Here is a 24,393-nt window from a genome sequence, read left to right on the forward strand (position 1 = left end):
CCTGTCGCTTCTGTCTGATTTCTACTGCCTACTGTAAGTGACAGCAACATAGGAGAAAAGTAATTTATGGCTCATTTTACTCTGGAAAAAATGTACTTCTTTGTCTTTGCACATATTTAAATGTTACAATTTTTCGCCATAGTGCCCCTTTAATTTTACTCTAAACTGGAGACTTGAAGCAAGAAGATAGAAGTGCTTCAAGTCCCCAAACTATTGCACGGGATCCATACACTAAACTGGGAAAAGAGCCCTTCAGATCCTCTGACCAGATCACTACTGCTCATTCCACACCTGCCCTCTCTGTTTGCCCAGCCGCTGAATGTAAATTCGCAAAACTGCAAATTTAACTTTAACCACTTCGCATCCAGACCTTGTTTTCCACTTATGGACCAGAGAAGTTTTGACAGTTTAGCTGTGTCCTTATTTAATCAGAAATAACTTTATCCCTACTTATGACACAGAAATGAAATATATATTGTTTTTTTCAAGACAAAGTAGGCTTTCATTGTATGCCATTTTTTTCCCTCGAACAATTTTGTTTTCTATGAATTTTGATAGGATCCAGCCGGCACCATCCAGTATATATAATGCTCTTTTATTTTATTAAATGGCCGTCATATAAATAGCGACGTTTCGGAGCAGTGTGCCCCTTTATCAAGCCATGACAGCATCAAAGTGCAAAGAGTAACAGACATCTTATATAATACATCATTAATTTCAAATTAGCGAATCATAAAGCCCCAAAGTTCAAGGAGCCACTCGTATTCCGCCTAATCAAATGCAGACCTGATCGGAGACTTATTCTAAATATAGTGAGCCAATGGACATAGAGCACTCACCAGCGTCATGTCCACGACGGCGTACACACCAAAATAACTCAGCCCCCTCCCGACGTCAGGAGGATGTATCCACCCATCGGTGAGCGGACCTGATGGGGAACGCCGACAGAGCGAGGCAGGATGCAACGTCACAACTGTCAAACGCCAGAAATTCCAGAGGGACGAGGCAGACTATACCACAGGGTACGTGTACGTTTGGCAACAACCATACAAACGTTTACCTAAACCACGTCCACCACGTAATCCTAAAGGCAAACCAAAACCTAGCATGCCACCAACTGACCCCAACCTCGGAGGCTCTTCGGATTTTCTCCCGGTCAGCACTCCCGAAGATTCTACGGACAACCAGTCCAGTCAGGACGAACAAGGAGGGGGGGCAGACACAGGCGGCATAAGGGACAGGCTGCGTCAGCGGCCCAGACAGAAACAAGGCCCGTCCACAACTTAGTTGTTAACATTTCCTCTTATGTACTATCTGAGTCACAACATATGCTATTAAATAAGGGACTTTCCTTTGCTCCTACTCATTGGCCTGACCCTTTGAATCTTGACATAGAACTTCAGCGCTTTTTCAGACGTCTTAGGCTGAAACACTATTTTTCTCAACCTAGATTTGTGGCCTCGGCTGGTGGTTCTCAACAGGACGATCCAAGTATGCTACGATTGGGGGATACCTCTCTCAGACTTCCTAGTCGCTTCAGTCCTCCATCATGTCAGGTGATTGACGTTTTCGCAACTACAGTACAAAAAGAGGTAGATGAACTCCTGCGATCTAACCATATGGGTCTTAGGATTCGACATAACCTCACACCAGATGAACGGAGAGCATTGAAAGAACTGTCTGACAACAATTCTATAACCATAAAGCCCACGGACAAAGGGGGTGCAGTAGTAGTCATGGACACTTTGGACTATCTTAATGAGGCAGCCAGACAACTTAATGATGAAACTACCTACACCCGTTTATCAGGTGACCCTATCACAGATATCAAACGGAAAATTGATGCCGTTTTGGATCAAGCAGTTGAGCAATTCATCATTGATGACAAACTTGCTAAATTCCTCCGGATGGAATATCCCAAAACTCCATGTTTATATCTCTGCCCCAAGATCCACAAAAGGCTACAACATCCACCTGGCCGACCCATTGTGGCTGGCATAGATTCGATTCTATCCCCCATTGCTAAGTATTTGGACTTCCTCTTGAGACCATTTGTTGCGGCACAGAAGTCATATCTTAGGGACACGTCAATGTTCCTAGAGTACATTTCCAACTTAGATGATATACCTGGGGATAGTCTGTTAGTGACGCTCGATGTGGAGAGCCTCTACACCTCCATCCCTCATGATGGGGGTGTGGAGGCGGTCCGACATGCGTTATTTATTGCTTCGGATTTTGATGATAGACAGATCAGGTTCATTATTGATCTATTAACGATTGTACTCACCTGCAACTATTTTGTGTTCAATAACCACTTTTTTCTACAGGTACAAGGAACAGCGATGGGGTCCAATGTGGCCCCGTCCTACGCAAACATATTCATGAATGATTATGAAGAGACTTTTGTTTATAATAATGATTTCTTTAAGAAATATGCCAAATGTTGGCTCAGATACATTGATGATTTGTTTTGCGTGTGGGCGGGGCCACGTTGGACCCTAGATCAATTTGTGGGGGAGCTACATAGCCAGTGTAAAGCAATTAGACTTACCTCCCACTGTGATATGTATCAAATTAACTTTTTAGATACCATGGTTATGTGCACTGGAGATAGCCTTAGTACTGATTTGTATGTCAAGCCCACGGACAAGAATCCTATTTTGTCCTTTGATAGTTTCCATCCTAAAAATACAATCAAATCGATCCCCAAGTCCCAATTTCAAAGGGTGGGCCGTATAGTGGGTGATGAGGTCAGACGAGAGCATAGATTCAATGAGATAACACAAAAATTTCTGGATAGACATTATCCTGCTGGCCTGGTTGCAGAGGCACGCAGTTTGGCAACACGTACCACCCGGGGAGTGAGAGGTGGGACGGGCAACCGCATACCTTTTGTGACACAATTTAATGTTTATAGCAATAATATTGCTAGTATAATTAAAAAACATTGGTCTGCTCTTGCCCGGTCCTTTCCCCATATCCCTGAGTTCCACCAACCTCCACTTTTTTCTTATAAACGGGCCCCTACACTTAGGGACAAGCTGACTCATGCTGATATGAGGACGTTGGTACGGCCCCCTGAGGGGTCTCGGAAAGGCATGTACCCTTGCCTGAACTGTGTGCACTGCAGCTCGGTCATTAGGAGCGATGTCTTTATGCATCCTAGATCTGGTAGAAGGTTCAATATTAAGGATGTTCACAACTGTGATTCTAGATACGTTGTTTATATTCTTAAGTGCCCATGTGGCTTACTATATGTGGGAGAGACGACACAAATTTAAAACCAGATTATCTGCTCACAAACATGCAATCCGTGAGCGCCTCGTTGAGCAACCAGTTGCCTGTCATTTTGTTAGAAATAATCATAATGTTAGCCAATTACGCTGTCAGATTATTGACAGCGTACCGTTGTTAAAACGTGGTGGAGATAGACAAAGACAGCTGTTGCTCCGCGAGGTGTACTGGATACGTACCCTTGATACTATTGAACCACGTGGTTTGAACAGAGAATATGATCTGACACCGTTTATCTAATTTATGTTTTTTTCTGCTTTTATCTTTCTTTTTATATTTACTTTATTTTGATTTCTCTTTATATTTTTTTCTCAGATATATCGCTTACTATGTTCCCAATAGCATATGTCTCTGACCACGACTGTGGCTTGAATGTTTATATGTTGATCAATTACTAATAGCATGAGGCTCGCAGCCACTAGCGCTGTGCCATCACGGCTTTACACACCTCCAGCCCCTGTTTACATCACCATAGCAATACGGCCATCGCCGTTTAGCTATGCAGGGAGACGGAAGGCAAGCTGATTGGTGGGCGGGTCCCACGTGATCGGCTTGCGTAGGCAATGTTTACATCTTGCCACTTTGGAAGCACGCCTTTTTGTGCTTCCACTCCGTCTCCCTGGCAACGTTGTGACGTTGCATCCTGCCTCGCTCTGTCGGCGTTCCCCATCAGGTCCGCTCACCGATGGGTGGATACATCCTCCTGACGTCGGGAGGGGGCTGAGTTATTTTGGTGTGTACGCCGTCGTGGACATGACGCTGGTGAGTGCTCTATGTCCATTGGCTCACTATATTTAGAATAAGTCTCCGATCAGGTCCGCATTTGATTAGGCGGAATACGAGTGGCTCCTTGAACTTTGGGGCTTTATGATTCGCTAATTTGAAATTAATGATGTATTATATAAGATGTCTGTTACTCTTTGCACTTTGATGCTGTCATGGCTTGATAAAGGGGCACACTGCTCCGAAACGTCGCTATTTATATGACGGCCATTTAATAAAATAAAAGAGCATTATATATACTGGATGGTGCCGGCTGGATCCTTTCGACTGTTACACTCAGGTGGTATCTGAGTCTGCCGTGGCACATCCGCATACGAAATCCTGGGGTTGTGCTTTTCTGCATCGGTCCTACTATAAATTTTGATAGGAAAACAAGGAAAAAAAAATAGAGAAAAATCACATTATTTCTTAGTTTTACCAATTCCAGTTTAAAAATAAAAAGTGCTACTGTAGATAAAAAACACAAATTTTGTTTGGCTATTCTTACTGTTTACCACAAAACTTAGATTATGTTCCGGTCAGAATTTATGGTGAAGATATTTGATTCTGAAATAATGCCACAGTGTGTATTTTTCACTATGAACTGAGAAAATAAAAGTATTTTTAATGGTAAAACTCAATCTCATTAGCTCAGGAAACATATATTCCCTTTCACCAATTAGTGTTGCATCCGATAGTGCCAGAAATGTGCACAGGAGCAATGCCCAATCCTGAACAGCACTGCTGCTGCTACAAGACGTATATCTACTGACTCGTGGCTTAGATGAAGTCACAGAGGACATAGATATACTGTAGTGGTGGATAAAGTGGTTAAAAACAATAACCATTACCTGGTCTCCTGTACTGAAGGTTCCCAAATACGGTAGTAGTAAATAGATGTCAGTTCATCACATGGTACAGTAGCAGTAAAAAGTATGTGAACCCTTTGGAATTATTATATGGATTTCTGCGCAAATTGGTCATAAAATGTGATCTGATCTTCATCTAAGTCACAGCAATAGACAATCACAGTCTGCTTAAACTAATACCACACAAATAATTAAATGTTTCCATGTTTTGATTGAACACACCATGTAAACATTCACAGAGCCGGTGGAAAAAGTATATGAACCCCTAGGCTAATGACATCTCCAAGAGCTAATTGAAGTGAGGGGTTAACCAGCTGAGTCAATGAGATGAGATTGGAGGTGTTGGTTACAGCTGCCTTATAAAAAAAACCAGATACCAGTTTTGGGTTTGCTTTTCCCAAGAAGCATTGCCGGACGTGAATGATGCCTCACACAAAAGAGCTCTCAGAAGACCTACGATTAAGAATTGATGACTTCCATAGAGCTGGAAAGGGTTATAAAAGTATCTCCGAAAGCCTTGCTGTTCATCAGTCCACGGTAAGACAAATTGTCTATAAATGGAGAAAGCTCAGCACTGCTTCTCCTCTCCCTAGGAGTGGCCGTCCTGTAAAGATGACTGCAAGAGCACAGCACAGAATGCTCAATGAGGTGAAGAAGAATCCTAGAGTGTCAGCTAAAGACTTACAAAAGTCTCCGGAATATGCTAACATCCCTGTTAGCAAATCTATGATATGTAAAACGCTAAACAAGAATTGAGTTCACAAAAGGATTCCACAGAGTAAGCCACTGATGTCCAAAAAAAACTATTGCTGCACGTTTAAAGTTTGCAAAAGAGCATGTGCATGTTCTACAGCAGTACTGGCAAAATATTCTATGGACAGATAAAACCAAAGTTGAAGAAACACACAACACTATGTGTGGAGAAAACGAAAGGCACAGCACACCAACATCAAAACCTCATCCCAACTGTGAAGTATGGTGGTGGGGCATCATGGTTTGGGGCTGCTTTGCTACGTCAGAGCCTGGACGGATTGCTATCATCGAAGGAAAAATTAATTCCCAAGATTATCAAGACTTTTTGCAGGAGAACTTAAGGCCATCTGTCCACCAGCTGAAGTTCAATGGGAGATAAGTGTTGCAACAGGACAACATGAAGCATAGAAGTAAATAAACAACAGAATGGCTTAAACAGAAGAAAATACGCCTTCTGGAGTGTCAGAGTCCTGATCTCAACCCGATTGAGATGCTGTGGCATGACCTCAAGAAAGCGATTTATATCAGACATACCAAGAATATTGCTAAACCAAAACAGTTCTGTAAAGAAGAATGGTCAAGAATTACTCCTGACCGTTGTGCACGTCTGATCTGCAACTACAGGAAACGTTTGGTTGAAGTTATTGCTGCCAAAGGAGGTTTAAAGGAATGATCCGCGCAAAAAAAACCAAAACCCAAAGTTTAACTTCCCTGGGGCTTCCTCCAGCCCGGGGCAGCTGTTGTGTGCCCCCGCCGCAGCTCCTACGTCTCCCAGTCCTGTTCGCCGGCGGAGCCGACCTCGCCAGGTCGGGTACCAGGTCTGCCTCTCCTGCGTTCCAAGGCGCGGGTCACTTGGTCCGGCCGATGTCATCTGGACGCTACTGCGCAGGCACAGAACTACTGCACCTGCACAGTAGCGTCCAGATGACGTCGGCCGGACCACGTGACCCCCGCGGTGGAGCGCAGAGGAGGTCGACCTGGAACCCGACCTGGCAAGGTCGGCTCCGCCCGCGAAGAGGACCGGGAGACATAGGAGCTGCGGCGGGGGCACAGGACGGCTGCCCCGGGCTGAAGGAAGCCCCGGGTAAGTGGAACTTTGTTGTTTTTTTTTTTGCGCGAATTATTCCTTTAACCAGTTATTAAATAAAAGGGGTCACATATCTTTTCCACCTGCAATGTGAATGTTTTCATAGTGTTCAATCAACAGCAACAACAACAAATAACATTTGTAAAGCGCTTTTCTCCCGTAGGACTCAAAGCGCATAAGCATGGCTCCGACCAATAATTGTTTCGTTGGTAAGTCGTGGAACAGAGAAAGAATTCTATAAGTCCGGAAATGCCAGGCTAAACAGGTGGCTTTTCAGTCTGGATTTGAATAAGTCCAGGGATGGGGCTGTCTTTACTGGGTATGGTAGGGAGTTCCAAAGAGTAGGGGCAGCATGACAGAAAGCTCTGTCTCCAAAGGTTTTGAGGTGCACTCTGGGAGGTTGTGAGAGGTGTGGTGCAGCTTCAGCAGGTCCTTCATGTATCCAGGGCCCAGATTGTGCAGGGATTTGAATGTCAGCAGTCCAATCTTGAAGAGTATTCTCCATTCTACTGGTAGCCAGTGCAGTGAGCGAAGGATCGGTGTAATGTGACAGTGGCGAGGCTGGTTTGTTAGCAATCTGGCAGCAGCATTCTGCACTAATTGCAGGCGACGCAGGTCCTTTTTGGGGAGGCCAGCATAAAGGGCATTGCAGTAGTCCAGCCGTGATGTGATGAAGGCGTGAACTAGGGTTGGAAGATCCTCTGGCTCTGGGGGAATCAGATGTTTAATCTTTGCAATGTTCTTCAGATGAAAGAAGGAGGATTTAACTACAGATGAAATTTGGTTTCTGAAACTCAATTCCCCATCGATTAGTACACCAAGGCTGCGCACAAGGTTGGAGCTGTTTATGTCTGAATTCCCAATCCTGATTGGTGTTGCTTTAGGACAGAGCTGTTTTGATGGTGAGTGCTGGCTTTGGACAACAAGGACCTCAGTTTTGTCAGCATTCAGTTCAAACCAGTTATCATTCATCCATGCCTGTAGCTCAGCTAAGCAAGAGTTTATTTTTGGAGTAGGGTCTGTTCCACCAGGTTTGAAGGTCAGGTATAGCTGTGTGTCATCGGCGTAGCAGTGGTAAGTGATAAGTGTACCGAGTGGCAACATGTAGATTGCAAATCAAAACATGAAAACATTTAATTATTTGTGTGGAATTAGTTTAAGCAGACTGTGATGGTCTATTGTAGTGACTTAGATGAAGATCAGATCACATTTTATGACCAATTTGTGCAGAAATCCATATAATTCCAAAGGCTTCACATATTTTTTTATTGCTACTACTGTATTTCCCCCTTATTACCTGTGCCAGTGACAGCTGCTGCTGGAGGTCCAGCTGGCCGTTACTGGCTAAATGATGAAGAGTTTCCTGAAACTCCAGAGCTTCCGACAGCCAGATCTTCAGTTTCTTCCCTTTCGCCAGAAAGTCTGAGAACTCCTTCTGTAACGTGGTCAGCAAGTGCTGCCTGAGGAGGAAACCCACAAGATCACAAAACGTCCGCCTAATTTCCTCTACCACAGACAGACACCCCTCACCGTTATCATGCATCTACATACTGTAGTACTGATGATTTGCACTGTGCTATACACAGTACATAGTTACGTCACTGACTGTCCTCAGAGGAGCTCACAATCTAATCCTACCATAGTCATAGTCTAATGTCCTACCATATTATTATTATTATGTATTTATATAGCACTGTTATCTCCTGCAGCGCTGTACAGAGTACATAGTGACGTCACTGACTGTGGTAGGATTAGATTGTGAGCTCCTCTGAGGACAGTCAGTGACATGACTACATACTCTGTAAAGTGCTGCAGAAGATGTCAGTACTATATAAATACATAATAATAATAATAATAATAATAATAATAATAATGTGGTAGTAGGACATTAGACTATGACTGTAGTAGGATTAGATTGTGAGCTCCTCTGAGGACAGTCATAGTCTAATGTCCTACTTCCTCATTATGGTTATTATGTATTTATATAGCACTGACATCATGTGCAGCACATTACAGAGTACATAGTCATGTCACTGACTGTCCTCAGAGGAGCTCACAGTCTAATCCTACCATAGTCATAGTGTAATGTCCTACCATATTATTATTATGTATTTATATAGCACTGACATCTTCTGCAGCACGTTACAGAGTACATAGTCATGTCACTGACTGTCCTCAGGGGAGCTGACAATCTAATCCTCCATAGTCATAGTCTAATGTCCTACCATAATATTATTATGTATTTATAAAGTACTGACATCTCCTGCAGCACTTTACAGAGTACATAGTCATGCCACTGACTGTCCTCAGAGGAGCTCACAATCTAATCCCACCATAGTCATAGTCTCATGTCCTACCATATTATTATTATGTATTTATATAGCACTGACAGCTTCTGCAGCACATTACAGAGTACATAGTCATGTCACTGACTGTCCTCAGAGGAGCTCACAATCTAACCCTACCATAGTCATAGTCTAATGTCCCTACCATATTATTATTATGTATTTATATAGCACTGACATCTTCTGCAGCACATTACATAGGACATAGTCCTATCACTGACTGTCTTCAGAGGAGCTCACAATCTAACCCTACCATAGTCATAGTCTAATGTCCCTACCATATTATTATTATGTATTTATATAGCACTAACATCTTCTGCAGCACTTTACGGAGTACATAGTCATGTCACTGACTGTCCTCAGAGGAGCTCACACTCTAATCCTACCATAGTCATAGTCTAATATCCTACCATATTATTATTATTATGTATTTATATAGCACTGACATCTTCTGCAGCACATTACAGAGTACATAGTCATGTCACTAACTGTCCTCCGTGGAGCTCACAATCTAATCCTACCATAGTCATAGTGTAATGTCCTACCATATTATTATTATGTATTTATATAGCACTGACATCTTCTGCAGCACATTACAGAGCACATAGTCATGTCACTAACTGTCCTCAGAGGAGCTCACAATCTAACCCTACCATAGTCATAGTCTAATGTCCTACCATATTATTATTATGTATTTATATAGCACTGACATCTTCTGCAGCACTTTACGGAGTACATAGTCATGTCACTGACTGTCCTCAGAGGAGCTCACAATCTAATCCTCTCATAGTCTAATGTCCCTACCAAAGCTAAAATACATTTTTATCAGCCTACAATGTATGTGCAACCTGTAATTAAAAAAACAAACAAAAACAAAGTAAAAGCCCAATCTACACGATACGATTCTTTGTGCGATTCGATTACGATTCCATTTACGTTCCGATTAAATCCGACATGTCAGATCGGGATTCGATTAGATTCAATGCGAATTTGCCACTGCAAAACAATGGCAAATCGAATTGAATCGAATCTCGATCGGACATGTCGGATTTAATCAGATCGTGAATAGAATCGTAATTGAATGGCACAAAGAATCGTATCGTGTAGATGGGGTTTAGGCTTTGTCCAATGTCTACAACAGGCAACACACAGGCAACTTTTGAATTTATAATATGTAAAAAGATTAGCCAATTATGGAAACCAATATACATCCTACACACCACACAGATACTCTGTGGCTTTATCTTTATGCATCGCATTTGCATGACTTAAATTTGGCTTTGAATTTTGGCTTTGGTAATTCCTTCCACCAAAACTAAAAATGCCAAAAACTTCTTAAAGAGAAACTCCGACCAAAAATGGAACTTTATCCCAATCAGTACATGATACCCCCTTTTACATGAGAAATCTATTCCTTTTCACAAACAGACCATCAGGGGGCGCTGTATGACTGATATTGTGGTGAAACCCCTCCCACAAGAAAAGGTCGAACTTTTGTGGGAAATAGCTGTTTACAGCTGTTTCCAACTGCCAAAAACCATGCAGCAGCTACATCGCCTGCCAGCAGTAAAATGTTCACTGGAGTTCCTCTTTAAAGCAGACCTGAACTCAGAACTTCCTCTCTGCTCTAAGAGATAAGCAACAGCATAATAACCTTTAAAGAAAAACATGTTACAGAAGCTGATACAACTCCTGCAATGAATCTGCAGTGTGTCTACTTCCTGCTTTCATGTACGAAGATGTAGGGTTAACATCCTGTGTTTACAAATTAGCTGCTATGCTGAGGCAGCCAGCTGACTCAGCTGAGATCAAACATGTGATTAGACACAGATGAGGGGGAATTAGACAGGCTAAACTCTAAATACACACAGGGTGCATTTCTCTAGGTTTCCCTTCTGTCCTGTGCAAGAGTTCAGGTCCACTTTAAAACACTGTATACAGAAGACATTGATGTGCAGAAGCCTCTCTCACCGCAGCTCCATGTAAGCCTGGATGTAGTAAAACTTATTGAGCAGCTGCTGGATTCTCCTGATCTCGCTGGCGTTGGAGTTGGTGATGTGCAGTGTTTGCTTCTTCAGAGAATCGGTGATGATTTGGACTCTCTGCAGCTGTCTCTGGGCGCTCTGAAAAGAGAAGATGTGAACGGGTACAAGTAAAGTTATGGGAGGGGATTACAGCAGGGAAGACAAAGAGGTGACTTTCCAACAGTTCCACTACGCACTTAAGCTGCGTACCCAGGTTGCGGTTTTATCAACGAGTTTCCTGACGATCGGCAACATTGTCAGCGATGAACAGTCAATACCACGATATCGCGACGTGGGTATAGGCGCACGACCATGTGACTGTTGCTAAGCGACGCGCGGCAATAACAACCGATACAGTGGATTGGATCTTTAACCACTACCTGTCCGCCTCACACCAATGGGCGTCAGCGGAGCAGCATCCCCAGGACTGCCTAACGGCGATCAGGGCGCAGTCCTGGGGGCGTGTTTTGCAGGAGAAAGTGTGCGCATTGCCGCTAGGAGACTGTTATTGAATATTATTATTACATATTACTATTTACATAGTACAGCGCTGCGATCTATGGCAGCGGTTGTCCCCCTGGGACGCAGGAGAGCAATCAGTCATTGGCTGAAGCCTATGACAGCCGATCGCTGTCATAGGCTGGCTAGGGGAGGGATAGCAACATTTATTTAAAAAATAAACATATATTTATACAAAATCAAATAAACATCTCAGGATTGATCACAGCCCACCAACAGAAAACTCTGTTGGTGGGCAGAAAAGGGGGAAGTCACTTGTGTGCTGAGTTGTCCGGCCCTGCAGCGATGCCTTAAAGCTGCAGTGGCCTAATTTGTGAAAAATAGCCTGGTCACCAGGGGTGGGGTAAAGAAAGTGGTGAAGATCACCGACAACTCCAGCGCAAAGTACCAGGATCGCTTGACGTCTCGTTGTGTAATGCCACATGACCTTTATTTTTCTTTTATTTTCTTTCTTTTCTTTTTTTTTATAACATTGCATCATTCTCTATAATTTGCATTTTACAAACTACATTTATAATAGTCTGTATTTTAAATTATGAAACAGAGCAGGAAGGTTCAAAAAGGGTCATTAGCTCTGCAGTAAAACCTTAAACAAACAAGAAACAGTGCTAGTCAGGTTGAGATAAGTGCTTCAGAAAACAGCACTGTAGCAGAACAAGCTAGCATAGATAACAACTGAAGTTTCTTAAAGGACCTCTGTTGCGAAAATCTTAAAATTTAAAATACATGTAATCATATACAAATAATAAGTATGTTTCTTCCAGAGTAAAATGAGCCAAAAATTACTTTTCTCCTATGATGCCGTCACTTACAGTAAGTAGTAGAAATCTGACATTACCGACAGATTCTGGACTAGCCCATCTTCTCATGGAGCTTCTCTGGGTTTTCTTTACTTTTAAAAGCACTTAGTGAATGGCAGTTGCTCCGTCCAACTGCCAGAAAAGTGTACAGTGAGCAGGGAAGCTGGCCAGCATCATTGTATAAATCCTTTTTCAGGGAATGTCTTTATAAGGAATAAAGGCCATGCTGAGAATTCACCATGTCAGATTTCTACTACCTACTGTAAGTGACAGCAACATAGGAGAAAAGTAATGTATGGCTCATTTTACTCTGGAAGATATACAGCAGATTTGATCGCTGTGATCGAATCTGCTGTGAAATCGTGCGCAAACGCTGCCCGAACTATCGATTTCCGCCCGAAATCGATCGTTCCCATCGTTCCGTCCGTGCGGAAGATTTCGCTCGATTGCCAGCGTGTCGGGAGTGCGTCAATGTCGGCGTTGGAATGCCCGATGACCGACGCTAGTGGCAATACATTACCTGATCCGGCCAGCGCGCATCCCCGTGCCCCTCTACTGTTTGAACTTCCCCGCACAGGAAGTACAGTGAAGCTGGAGCCGAGCGAGGAGAAGAGACAGCGGAGACCAGGGGACTCGCGCCGGCTGGATCAGGTAATGTATAGCTGGTGGTGGGCGGCGGCAGCGGCGGTGGTCACAGATTGTGATCGGTTTCAGGCTGACATGGATTCACAATCTGTTTGCAGTAAAGGCAGCCATATGATCCCTCTCTGATCAGATTCCATCAGAGAGAGATCTATCTGTTGGCCGATCTGATGGCAAATCGACCAGTGTATGGCCACCTTTATACTTTTAGCCACAGCCCCTGAACAAGCATGCAGATCAGGTGCTCTGACTGAAGTCAGACTGGATTAGCTGCATGCTTGTTTCAGGTGTGCAATTCAGATACTACTGCAGCAAAAGAATCAGCAGAATGGCAGGCAACTGGTATTGGTTAAAAGGAAATAAATATGGCAGTCTCCATATCCATCTCACCTCAGGTGTCCTATATCATCAATGCCGCAGCCAGACTTCTCTATTCTCACCACTCCTCACCTGCTGCTCCTCTTTGCAAATCTCTACACTGACTCCACCCACCAATCATCTGCTGCTCCTCTCTTCGGATCTCTACACTGGTTTCTCCCATTATTCCTTGTCTGCTGCTCCTCTATGCAAATATCTACACTGGTTCCTCCCACCACTCCTCATCTGCTGCTCCTGTCTTCAAATCTTGACACTAACTCCTCCCACTACTCATTATCTGCTGCTCCTTTATGCAAGTATCTACATTGATTCCTCCCACCACGCCTCATCTGCTGCTCCTCTCTGCAAATCTCCACGCTGGCTCCTCCCACCACTCCTCATCTGCTGCTCCTCTCTGCAGATCTCTACGCTGGCTCCATACACCATGCCTCATCTGCTGCTCCTCTATGCAAATCTCCACACTGGCTCCTCCCACTCCTCATCTGCTGCTCCTCTCTGCAAAGCTCCACACTGACTCCTCCCACCACGCCTCATCTGCTGCTCCTCTCTGCAAATCTCCACACTGGCTCCTCCCACCACTCCTCATCTGCTGCTCCTCTCTGCAGATCTCTACACTGGCTCCATCCACCATGCCTCATCTGCTGCGCCTCTATGAAAATCTCCACACTGGCTCCTCCCACTACTCATCTGCTGCTGCTCTCTGCAAATCTCCACACTGGCTCCTCCCATCACTCCTCATCTGCTGCTCCTCTCTGCAAATATTCACACTGGCTCCTCCCACCACTCCTCATCTGCTGCTCCTCTCTGCAGTTCTCTACACTGGCTCCTCCCACCACTCATCTGCTGCTCCTCTCTGCCAATCTCCACACTGGCTCCTCCCACCACTCCTCATCTGCTGCTCCTCTCTGCAAATCCTTCAATGTAAAGTTGTCAGATCTGCACAAAGAACACAAAATATGAAGCTCCTGCAGAGCGTACCTTCATTTTGTAGATCTTCTCCTCCAGGGGCTCCACCTCGGTGGCCATGCTTTCCTCTTCTTGCAGCCAAACTTGAAACAATTCAATAAACTTCTCAGCATTCACGATGCTGTCATTGGCAGAAGCATCGGTAACTTCCCTTTAATGGACAAGAGAAAGAACTGCTGAAGATTATAAATCCAGGGAGAAGGGATAACAGTAGGTGTGTCCCCAGCAAACATTTATTTACTTTCTAACTTGCACTAGGAGAAAAAAAAACCCAGCTGAAACCTGGACCGGTTCTAAGGACTATGGATAACAGTATAAGTCTAGTTTCCATATCAGCTGAGTCCCCCTCCCCCCCCAGCTTATGCTTACTTCACTCCAACGAGACGTCTCTCCTCATTCTTCACCTTTACCTGGAAAGCAAAATGTGGAATATAACAGGTATACTATTGGCAAGCTCAATTTAGAAGTCTAATGAAAACAGGTAAAACTGGAGCTAAAATAAAATAAAAAAATAAGATTTCATACTTACGTCAGCAGTGACGCATGACCCTCTTGCCATGGGTGGCGCTACACTGGGGCACTGCCCCCCCCCCCCCCCCCCCCGAGAATCACTGTTTTCCACTGAGTGCCCCGCCTGCTCGGTAACATACAGTTAACTGTTTCCAGGCTAAGGTCTGTAAAAAACTCTCCATGTCAGCCTGTCTATGTAGGTGTTAAATAAACCAAGGCAGGGGCAAACGCAGGATTTTTAAGGGGGGGGGTTCCTGAAAGGTCCAGAAGCACGTATGTCCCGAGTGCTTCCGAATACAGGTGGCTCCATACTGCCCATGCACAAAAGTGCGCTGGCGTATTACGGAGCTGCCTATCTTTGGAAGTACTCAAGGACACGAGTGTTTCTGAGGGCTTCTGGTAGCAGCAAATGTGAACGGGGGACAGCGCTGGAACAACTCCCCAAGAGAGGAACGGGAGATAGACTTAGTTTGGACAATTCAGTGGAATATGCTACATAGTTTCACATAGCGCAAGCGATACCCATATGATGCAGGGATATATGCATCTGCGGAAGATGTCGGCGCTACATAAATACTAAATAATAATATTTTGCCTCACCAGGATTGCACTTTTATTTAGCTTTCCTGTAAGACAAGAACACACAGTCAGCCAGCCAGCACTAGGGGAAGAGGGAAACAAAGGTGAATGAAGGAGGCTGGTGCACTCCAAGAGTGCTTCTGAGCGTTTTTCAAATCAACAGTGATTTGAAAAGCGCTTGGCTAATGTTACCCTATGTGGGTGTTCCCACAGCAGCGTTGTGATTTTTTCAAAATCGCAGGTATACTCAGGGGCGTCTTACCCACTAGGCAAGTATAGGCGGTTGCCTGGGGCGCCATGAGGTGGTGAGGCGCCATGAGGTGGTGAGGCGCATTCCCCCGCCGCTGCTACTGTGACCATGTTTTTTTGTTTTTTTTTATATTATATTACCTCCCGACTCAGTCCCCGGTGCTCGGCACGCTACCATGTGCTCAGCAGTGCCTCCACCTCCACTTCTCCCCAGCCAATAGAGCAATCAATACTGCTCTTCTCTGCCAGGCTCCTTCTTTAAAGCCGTGCCCCTTCTTCTCAGTAGCCACACAGGTAAAGTGTTTACCTCGTGTGGCCCAGCTTTTAACTCCGCCCCACGCCAGTCAAACCAGGAGCCAGCGGCCAGCCAGCTTATGCCCCCGACAGTCTGACCCCCCACCTGTGTCACTGGCTGCACACAGACACTGGAGCGAGACAGCCAGGGGACAGATGCAGTCAGAGGTGTCTCTGTCACCAGGCAACTATAAATTTTGGCCTGCAGCGCCGCGCTGTGTGCGTGTGGGTTTTTTTCCCCACATTATCAGTTCAGCGCCGGGCCGGCTGTGACAGGCAGCTCAGCCTGTGCCCGGTGCCGCCTACTGGTCCGCCCCCTCTCTCTCCCTTCAGAGCAAGCAGCCGCACGTTAGTTAGTTTATACGTGCTGTGCCGCCGCCTACTAGTTCACCCCCTCTCCGTGCAGCGCGAACTACCGCACGTTAGTTTGTTTATACGTGCGGCGCCGCTCCCCCCGCCTGTCACACGTGCTTGAAGGCACCATGTGACGCACCAGGGACCAGTGCCACGGCCGACTGGCTACACTGCACACACACTATCTGCCGAGGCGACACCTCACAGTGAGTGCCCTCTGCTCTTGATAATTTTTTATATGCCGCCCTGGCTGGCCCTGAGTCCCAACCCCCCCCTCAGCCCGCCCATAACACTTGGCGCAGGCCACATACGATTGTTTCCTGGTGAACGCTGGCCACATACGATTGTTTCCTGGTGAACGCTGGCCACATACGATTATTTCCTGGTGAACGCTGGCCACATACGATTATTTTCTGGTGAACGCTGGCCACATACGATTATTTCCTGGTGAACGCTGGCCACATACGATTATTTTCTGGTGAACGCTGGCCACATACGATTATTTTCTGGTGAACGCTGGCCACATACGATTATTTCCTGGTGAACGCTGGCCACATACGATTATTTCCTGGTGAACGCTGGCCACATACGATTATTTTCTGGTGAACGCTGGCCACATACGATTATTTCCTGGTGAACGCTGGCTACATACGATTATTTCCTGGTGAACGCTGGCCACATACGATTATTTCCTGGTGAACGCTGGCCACATAATATTATTTCCTGGTGAACGCTGGCCACATACGATTATTTCCTGGTGAACGCTGGCCACATACGATTATTTTCTGGTGAACGCTGGCCACATACGATTATTTCCTGGTGAACGCTGGCCACATACGATTATTTCCTGGTGAACGCAGGCCACATAATATTATTTCCTGGTGAACGCTGGCCACATACGATTATTTCCTGGTGAACGCCGGCCACATTACAATTATTTTATGGTGAATAATTGCTGCATTATATTTTATGGTGAATCATTGCTGCGTTATGGTTATTTTCTAGTGAAAGATTGCCGCATTACGACTTTAAGTGAATCATTGCTGCGTTACGATTATTTTACGGTAAAACGATTATTTTCATCAAGTGGCACCTCACAGGGGGGGGGGGGCGTCACAGGTTTTCTCGCCTGGAGTGAAAAAATGGCTAGAGACGCCCCTGGGTATACTGCATGTAGCATGATTTGAGCAATTCATTCAAAAATCGCTCTGAAAATCACTTCACAAAATCACACTCACAAATTGCTAGCGATTGCTATTGTCATTTTGGCGTTGCACTAGCCCAGAGAGAGGAGTGGAGAAATTGAGAATAGCCTGAGATGGAGCAGAGAACTTATCTGTATTGAAGTCCCACATCAGACAGGCTACTTGCCTGTAATCGGACTCCTGTCCCTGTCAGTCTCTCACACAAGTCAGAAAGAAGCCCTCCTGGAGTCTAGGGACTGTCAAAAACTTTTCAGCTTGTTATCCACACCTTACCCACACATGCAGTCATTATAACAATGGGGAGAGACCAGACAGATGTTTGCCCACAGACCCTGAGTCCAGGCAAGCTCTGCATCATGCTGTGCATATTTACCAGCTTGCCTGCACTCTAATTTCATCATGTCGGACACTTCTGTGCTGTGGAGAGTCCAGGACTCCATAATCAACATTCTCTCACTGCAGGCTGCATCTTCTTGTGAGGGTTGTGAGGGAAGCTCGGCTGCCTCTCTCATTCTATTAGCTGGAGGGAGGCACCAGAAGTAAGAAGGGAGGGAGAATTAGACTGTTTATATTATGCAGGCTTCCCTGGCTGAATACACAGCTCAGTGCAGGGGGGAGGTTCCAGACACCCGGAATAGCCCCCTGATTTCGCCAGTGCAAGGGTCTTATCTATTTGCCATAACTACCTCACAATCCTTGCAAGATCCCTTGTAATTAATGTATCTGGATGACACTTATATTTGTTAAAAAAAAATCTCTCTACCTCCTTCTGATTGTTCTACCAATGTCAGTCAACAGGAAAAGAGCTTGTATTTTACAGGCAGAAAGTTTTCTTCCTGTCTATAAAATACAAGCAGTAAGGCGCGTACACACACTGTATTGTTACAAACGGCGGGTCCAACAGACCTTCCCGCGGGGCAATCGTTCTGCAGACAGTAGTACGTGAGTACAGGCTGTCGGCAGACTGATAAGTCTTCCTTCTCGTCTTTGTTGAAAAAAATGAATTATACTGTTTTTTTCAATAAAAATCAGACCGGACATGTTGGGAAAATCTTTATTTTCAATCTAACGGAATAATCAAATTACCTAATAGAAAAAAATTGTACCATGGAAGGGCACCACAAGTCTAACTACTATTCTTACATACCTCACACAATTTTTATGGACAGGATTCCTTAGATTTGAGAATCTTTTTGGATTCGTATTCAAGGAAATTTGGGATTCGTTCCATCTTTAATTATAATGTACACTAGTTGACCAAAGCCCGTTTAAAAAAAAAAAAAGTGCTCTAGGTCTATCAGCGCGCAAGCGGGCGCGCCTGCTGCTCACCAACACACACATGCCGCGCGCGCGCACACACACACACACACACACACACACACACACACACACCCTGTCCCAACGGCTGTCAGAAGTGCAAAAGCACTGACACGGGGACATGGTACGCAGAGACGCAGGCAAATTATTATCTACTAGGATTGATAATGAAAAAATGACCAAAAACAAAATTTGTGATGGCTTGCTACGTAATGCACTGTAGCAACGCCAACTGACACAAATATATGGGACTTGAAGGATGCACTAGAAAACTCATCCTTTCTAGTGCACATTAGAGGGAAAAAGGAAAGAATTTGTTGCCACATGTTGGCCAGTGCAAATGTTTTTTCAGGGGTGTTGCCAGCCCCAAAAATCAGTGGCAACTGGCAAGTGCCAAGGATCTATTCTGGGGTGCCCTGGATGTCCCACAGGCTAGGGTGCAGAACCCACCTCCTGTAGTGCCTCAATGGCATTGGCAGGCATGCGGGGGAGCTATGGTGCATCCATGGGGGCATGCTGGGTGCTGTAGTGCCATGCTGTGTGCTATAATACCTTTATGGGGGCATGCAGGGGGCCTCTGGTTCTTCTATGGGGGCATGCTGTGAGTTGTGGTGCCTCAGTGGGAGGCCCGTGGGGACATGGGAGGGGTCCACTAGAAGGTCAGGGAATACTATGGGGGGGAACTGCCAGATAACCTGGCGGCAGTCCAGCCCACCCAGCAGAAAGCCAGAGTAGCCTGCACAGAAGCCAGGTGACACTGCCTATTTATGTGATATGCTGCATTTTTTTTGTCTTTGGAGAGGGTTGTGTTATTCACAATTTGCTGGGCAGGCCTACTTACACCACTGTTAAAGGACGACTGTAGGAGGGTAGGGGGGGGAAAAAAGAGTTGAACTTACCTGGGGCTTCTAACGATCCCCCGCAGACGTCCTGCACCCCGCGCAGCCACTCACCAATGCTCCGGTCCCCGCCTTCCGTTCACTTCTGGAAAACCTCTGCGCCTGCACGGCCACACCCTCGTTCCTGTGGACGTCACCAGGAGTGCATTGAGCAGGTCCAGTACGGTCTACGCCTGCGCAGTATGCTCCTGGGGACGTCAGCGGGAGCAAGGGTATGGCCGCGCAGGCGCAGTGGTTTTCCGACTTTAAAGTCGGAAATTCCAGAAGTGAACTGGAGGCGATGACCGGAGCAGCGGTGAGTGACCGCGCGGGCACAGGATGTCTGCGGGGGATCACTAGAAGCCCCGGGGAAATTTAACTCTTTTTCCCCTACCCCCAACAGTCGTCCTTTAAACGGGAACTGGGCAAAAAATGCCCGGGCAGTTTTCTTCTGTGCAGCTAAAAATGAGGCTTGGGTAAGAAAAACCAACGCTCTGATGCTGTGAAACTGATAAAGAAACACCAAGCCTTTTTAGTGCTGCTGAGTAGATTTTTAGTCAGGAGGTTCACTTTAAAGAGACACTGAAGCGGAAAAAAAATTATGATATTATGATTTGTATGTGTAGTACAGCTAAGAAATAAGACATTAAGATCAGATACATCAGTCTAATTGTTTCCAGTACAGGAAGAGTTAAGAAACTCCAGTTATCTCTATGCAAAAAAGCCATTAAGCTCTACAACTTTCAAAGTCATGGAGAGGGCTGTCTTCTGACTTTTATTATCTCAACTGTTTTCTTTTTCTCTGCTAGAGGAGAGGTCATTGGTTCACAGACTGCTCTGAAAGAATCATTTTGAATGCTGAATGTTGTGTAATCTGCACATATTAGAGAATGATGCAATGTTAGAAAAAACACTATATACCTGAAAATAAAAGTATAAGAATATTTTCCTTGCTGCTAATCCTCTAGTAATTATTCATAGTACACAACCAATTCATTATATCATATTTTTTTTTCCGCTTCAGTGTCTCTTTAAGTTTGTGTAAATTTGGCTCCACACATAACCACACCCACAATCTGTTGCATGACCACACCCATTCTTTGGCTGGAACGCCCAAAAGTGCCCTGGATCCCTTAGGGTCCTAGCAACGCCCGTTTTTGGTTACTGCGCATGTGCGAATGCACCTCTAGCTATGCACTGCATGTTCTGCTTTTTGTCAGAATAGAATCTGTTGCATGAAAGTGCCACTGATGAAGTGTGAACCGTTCATAGACTTTGCATCGCACAGCCTTACAGTGCGCAAACCAGTGTCGGTTACAACGCAACATGTCAAAGCGGACCTGAACTCAGAACTTCCTCTCGGCTCTAAAAGATACGCAACAGCATGACAACCTTTAAACAAAAACATTACTTTGCTACAGCTGATACAAATCCTGCAATAAATCTGCAGCGTGTCTACTTCCTGCTTTCATGGAAGCTGACGTAGGGTTAACATCCTGTGTTTACAGATAAGTTGCTCAGCTGTGGCAGAGGAGATTCCTGAGCTGACAGCTGAGGGATCAAATTACAGTGGTGATTAGTCACAGATGAGGGGGAATTAGACAGGCTAAACTCTCTAAACGCATACAGGGTGCATTTGTCTCCGTTTTCCTTCTGTCCTCTGCAAGAGTTCAGGTCCCCCTTAAATGTGAAAGCACCCTATCTAATCCATGCCAGTGCTGGGCCGAAATCACGCATGAGCGTAATTACGCATCGTAATTCACTACAAATGTACGCGTAAGAGTTACGCGTAAGTTACGGTCTTACGCGTACTTATTTACGCGTAAGCCATAACGCGGTATCGTAATTACACCGTCTACCGTAATTGTGTAGGTATGCGTAATTTTACGCTAACTTACGCGTAATTTTACACGTAATTACTAACGTACATCTCCCCCTTTTCTAAGAGTAACCAATCAATCAACATGTTTGGTTGGGAGCTACATCCTAAGCAACCAATAGTATCTTCTCCCGCCCTTCAGTATATAAGCTGTCAGCCATGATCTGTGTTCTTTGTGGGTTGCGTGCCCGGAACGCATACGCACGCGTACGTTTTGACGCATACGGATGATGCGTACGCAATAGTTGTCAGTGACGTCTATTGCGTACACATCATCCGTGCATTCGTCAAAACGTACGCGTTAATGTGTATTACGACACTACGCGTAACATCGTAGCGTAATAGCGTACAATTATGCGTAATGATCCGTAAGCGTAGATTTTTCCATTACGACCAGCACTGATCCATGCATTCTTATCAAATAACCCACTAGCCCCATCTGAAAGCAAAAACACTTACCATTTTCTTTCCTTTCACTCGTCTATCAGCTTCTTCTAAGATGTGAATCCATAAAAATCCGAACAGCCAAAGAAGCACTACAGAGAAAACTGTAGAAAGTAAATTGTTAACCAGCATAAAGATGGCCAAGATATACCCCACAATCCAGGCAATGGGAGATGTGACCTGGGTAGTATTACCCCATAGCTTTGCCACCCACACCCAGAGATAGTCGGTTGTCCCAGCAATACAAGATGTGACCTGCATTGTATCACACAGTTCCTTTACCCAAATCCAGAGGTAGTCCACCACTGACCACATGGCCAACGTATACTCCATTGCCTTGGCTACATAAGATAAGAACTGCTTATTATTACACAGTTGTTTTACAAAAGTCCAGAGATAGACCGTCAGTGAGCCCATGAATACAGTTAGCAATCCAGACTTAACGGGATGCATGGTTAAGCCTTGTCCGTAAGGATCCAAAGTTCCGAGAATCTTGTTTCACAAAATAAGGTGGTGAAGTTGGAAAATACTTGGTACGTCTTCACAGAGATTTTTGCAATCCAAATGTTGTACTTCCCATTTAACGTCTTGTTCAGTTCAACATGTCGATATAGATTTTTACTGAAAGGCACCCATTCCAGAAGCAGATATCCATGAAGTTCAGCTTTGCAAAAATTCCTGGTTTGGTGAGGGAAAGAAAATCAAAGCACCATGAACCTGTGGTCAATTATTTCTCCCAAAAGACCACAGTTATAACACACATGGTTCCTTTTTATAGAAATAGTCTAATAAGGCGTCTCTGAAGATCTTTATTCTGGTCCTCTCCTCGAGGTCTTCATTTGGTGGCCTTTATCTTGCCCGTCTTTACATGTCCTGGAAGCTGATCTACTGGCCCTCTCCTCCCACACACACATACACATCTCTACTTCAATATCATCGTCCGGCGATCGTTTTTGCACCACAACTATCTGTTCAGATTCCATTCCTGAAGTGACACTTTTTGCATTTTGTCCCTCTCACTAGATCACAAATATTCCATCAATGTGACCAAGCCAGAAAATCTGCATTGTTGCGAGTCGAGTCTAAAAATGTTTCTGACGAGGGTTGAGCGGCGAATCTGGGCGGGTCTCTGCTCTCCACCAACATAAACTAGAAAACCTAAAATGTCAACTAAAAGAACCCCTCAGGCTAATTAAACGTCCACTAATTAATAACTAAATGTTAATATTGCTATCATGCTTAGGGTATTGAAGTTCACCTAGCTCTAAATAAATAGTTTCTGAAAGCGGACCTAAACTAAAAACTGATCGTGCTTGCACAATAATTAACATATTAATATAAAATATTTATTATTTCTAAGTACAAACATTCGTATTTTTCCATACTATAAGACGCACCTAGGTTTGGAGGACATAAACCAGTGGAAAAATTATATATACTAAACCTGGTGTGTGTCCATAGTGAAGGGGCATCTTGTAGATGATGTCCCCTTTTGTACCTCATGCCCCCTTGTACCTCTTGTGTCTCCCTGTGTCCTCCTCTGTTCCCCTTGTGTCCTTCTGTGTCCCCCATGTGTCTACCGTTGTCCTCTATGCCCCTTTGTGCCCCCCCTTGTTTTTTCCTCTATACCCCTTTGTGCCCCCCTTGTGTCTTCCTCTATACACCTTTGTGCCCCCCTTGTGTCTTCCTCTATACACCTTTGTGTCCCCGTGTCCTCTCCGTTTGACCTGTGTCCGGGGGCACAGTACTGGGAGTCCCCGACATTGCGGCGGGTTGGAGGTTGGTGTTGGCAGGCGTTCACAAGTCAAGTCAGCCTGCATTTGACTATAAGACGCAGCGAATTTTTTTAAACAATAGTTATATAGATAGGAGGGGGAAATAAGGGGTTAAAAATTGTTTTGTTTTATTAACATTTGTAGGTGTAGTTTCATTTTTGACCACTAGATGTCCCCATACTATCCTGTGTACTGAACAGAGCACAGGAAGTATTGAAGAACTTTGTGAATGACAATCTCATTGATGCCAGATGATCATTCACAGCTGGCACTGTGATCAGTGAATGGAAAGTTCCTAATAAACGATGAGTCTGCCGCGGGGGAATTGGGGGTGTAAGGAGGGGTTGCGGGAGCCGGGAGTTCACAGGGGCGTAGCTATACAATGCAGCGGTGCTAAAGTAGTTAAAAATAACTAAATATGGAATCCTCGATATCCCTTAGTTAAAGTGGATTCGCTTTTACTCATTGCA

At 44.9% G+C, this 24,393-nt stretch overlaps 1 protein-coding gene across 1 annotated transcript in view; it reads right to left on the reverse strand.

Moving 5' to 3' along the window:
• The window catches only part of LOC137520672 (microtubule-actin cross-linking factor 1, isoforms 1/2/3/4/5-like), a 31,023-nt gene extending 7,907 nt beyond the window's left edge, over nt 1-23,116 (reverse strand). The window contains exons 1-5 of the mRNA XM_068238869.1: nt 22,164-23,116; nt 14,809-14,849; nt 14,452-14,590; nt 11,082-11,233; nt 8,063-8,225 (exon numbers count right to left, since the gene is read on the reverse strand). Of these exons, the coding sequence (XP_068094970.1) occupies nt 8,063-8,225; nt 11,082-11,233; nt 14,452-14,590; nt 14,809-14,849; nt 22,164-22,601 (933 nt within the window). The 5' untranslated portion in view covers nt 22,602-23,116. The remainder of the gene's footprint in view (nt 1-8,062; nt 8,226-11,081; nt 11,234-14,451; nt 14,591-14,808; nt 14,850-22,163) is intronic.
• Between the last annotated feature and the right edge of the window lie 1,277 nt (nt 23,117-24,393).

This window comes from Hyperolius riggenbachi, chromosome 6 (genome assembly GCF_040937935.1).
Source record: "Hyperolius riggenbachi isolate aHypRig1 chromosome 6, aHypRig1.pri, whole genome shotgun sequence".
NCBI classification, from domain to species: domain Eukaryota; kingdom Metazoa; phylum Chordata; class Amphibia; order Anura; family Hyperoliidae; genus Hyperolius; species Hyperolius riggenbachi.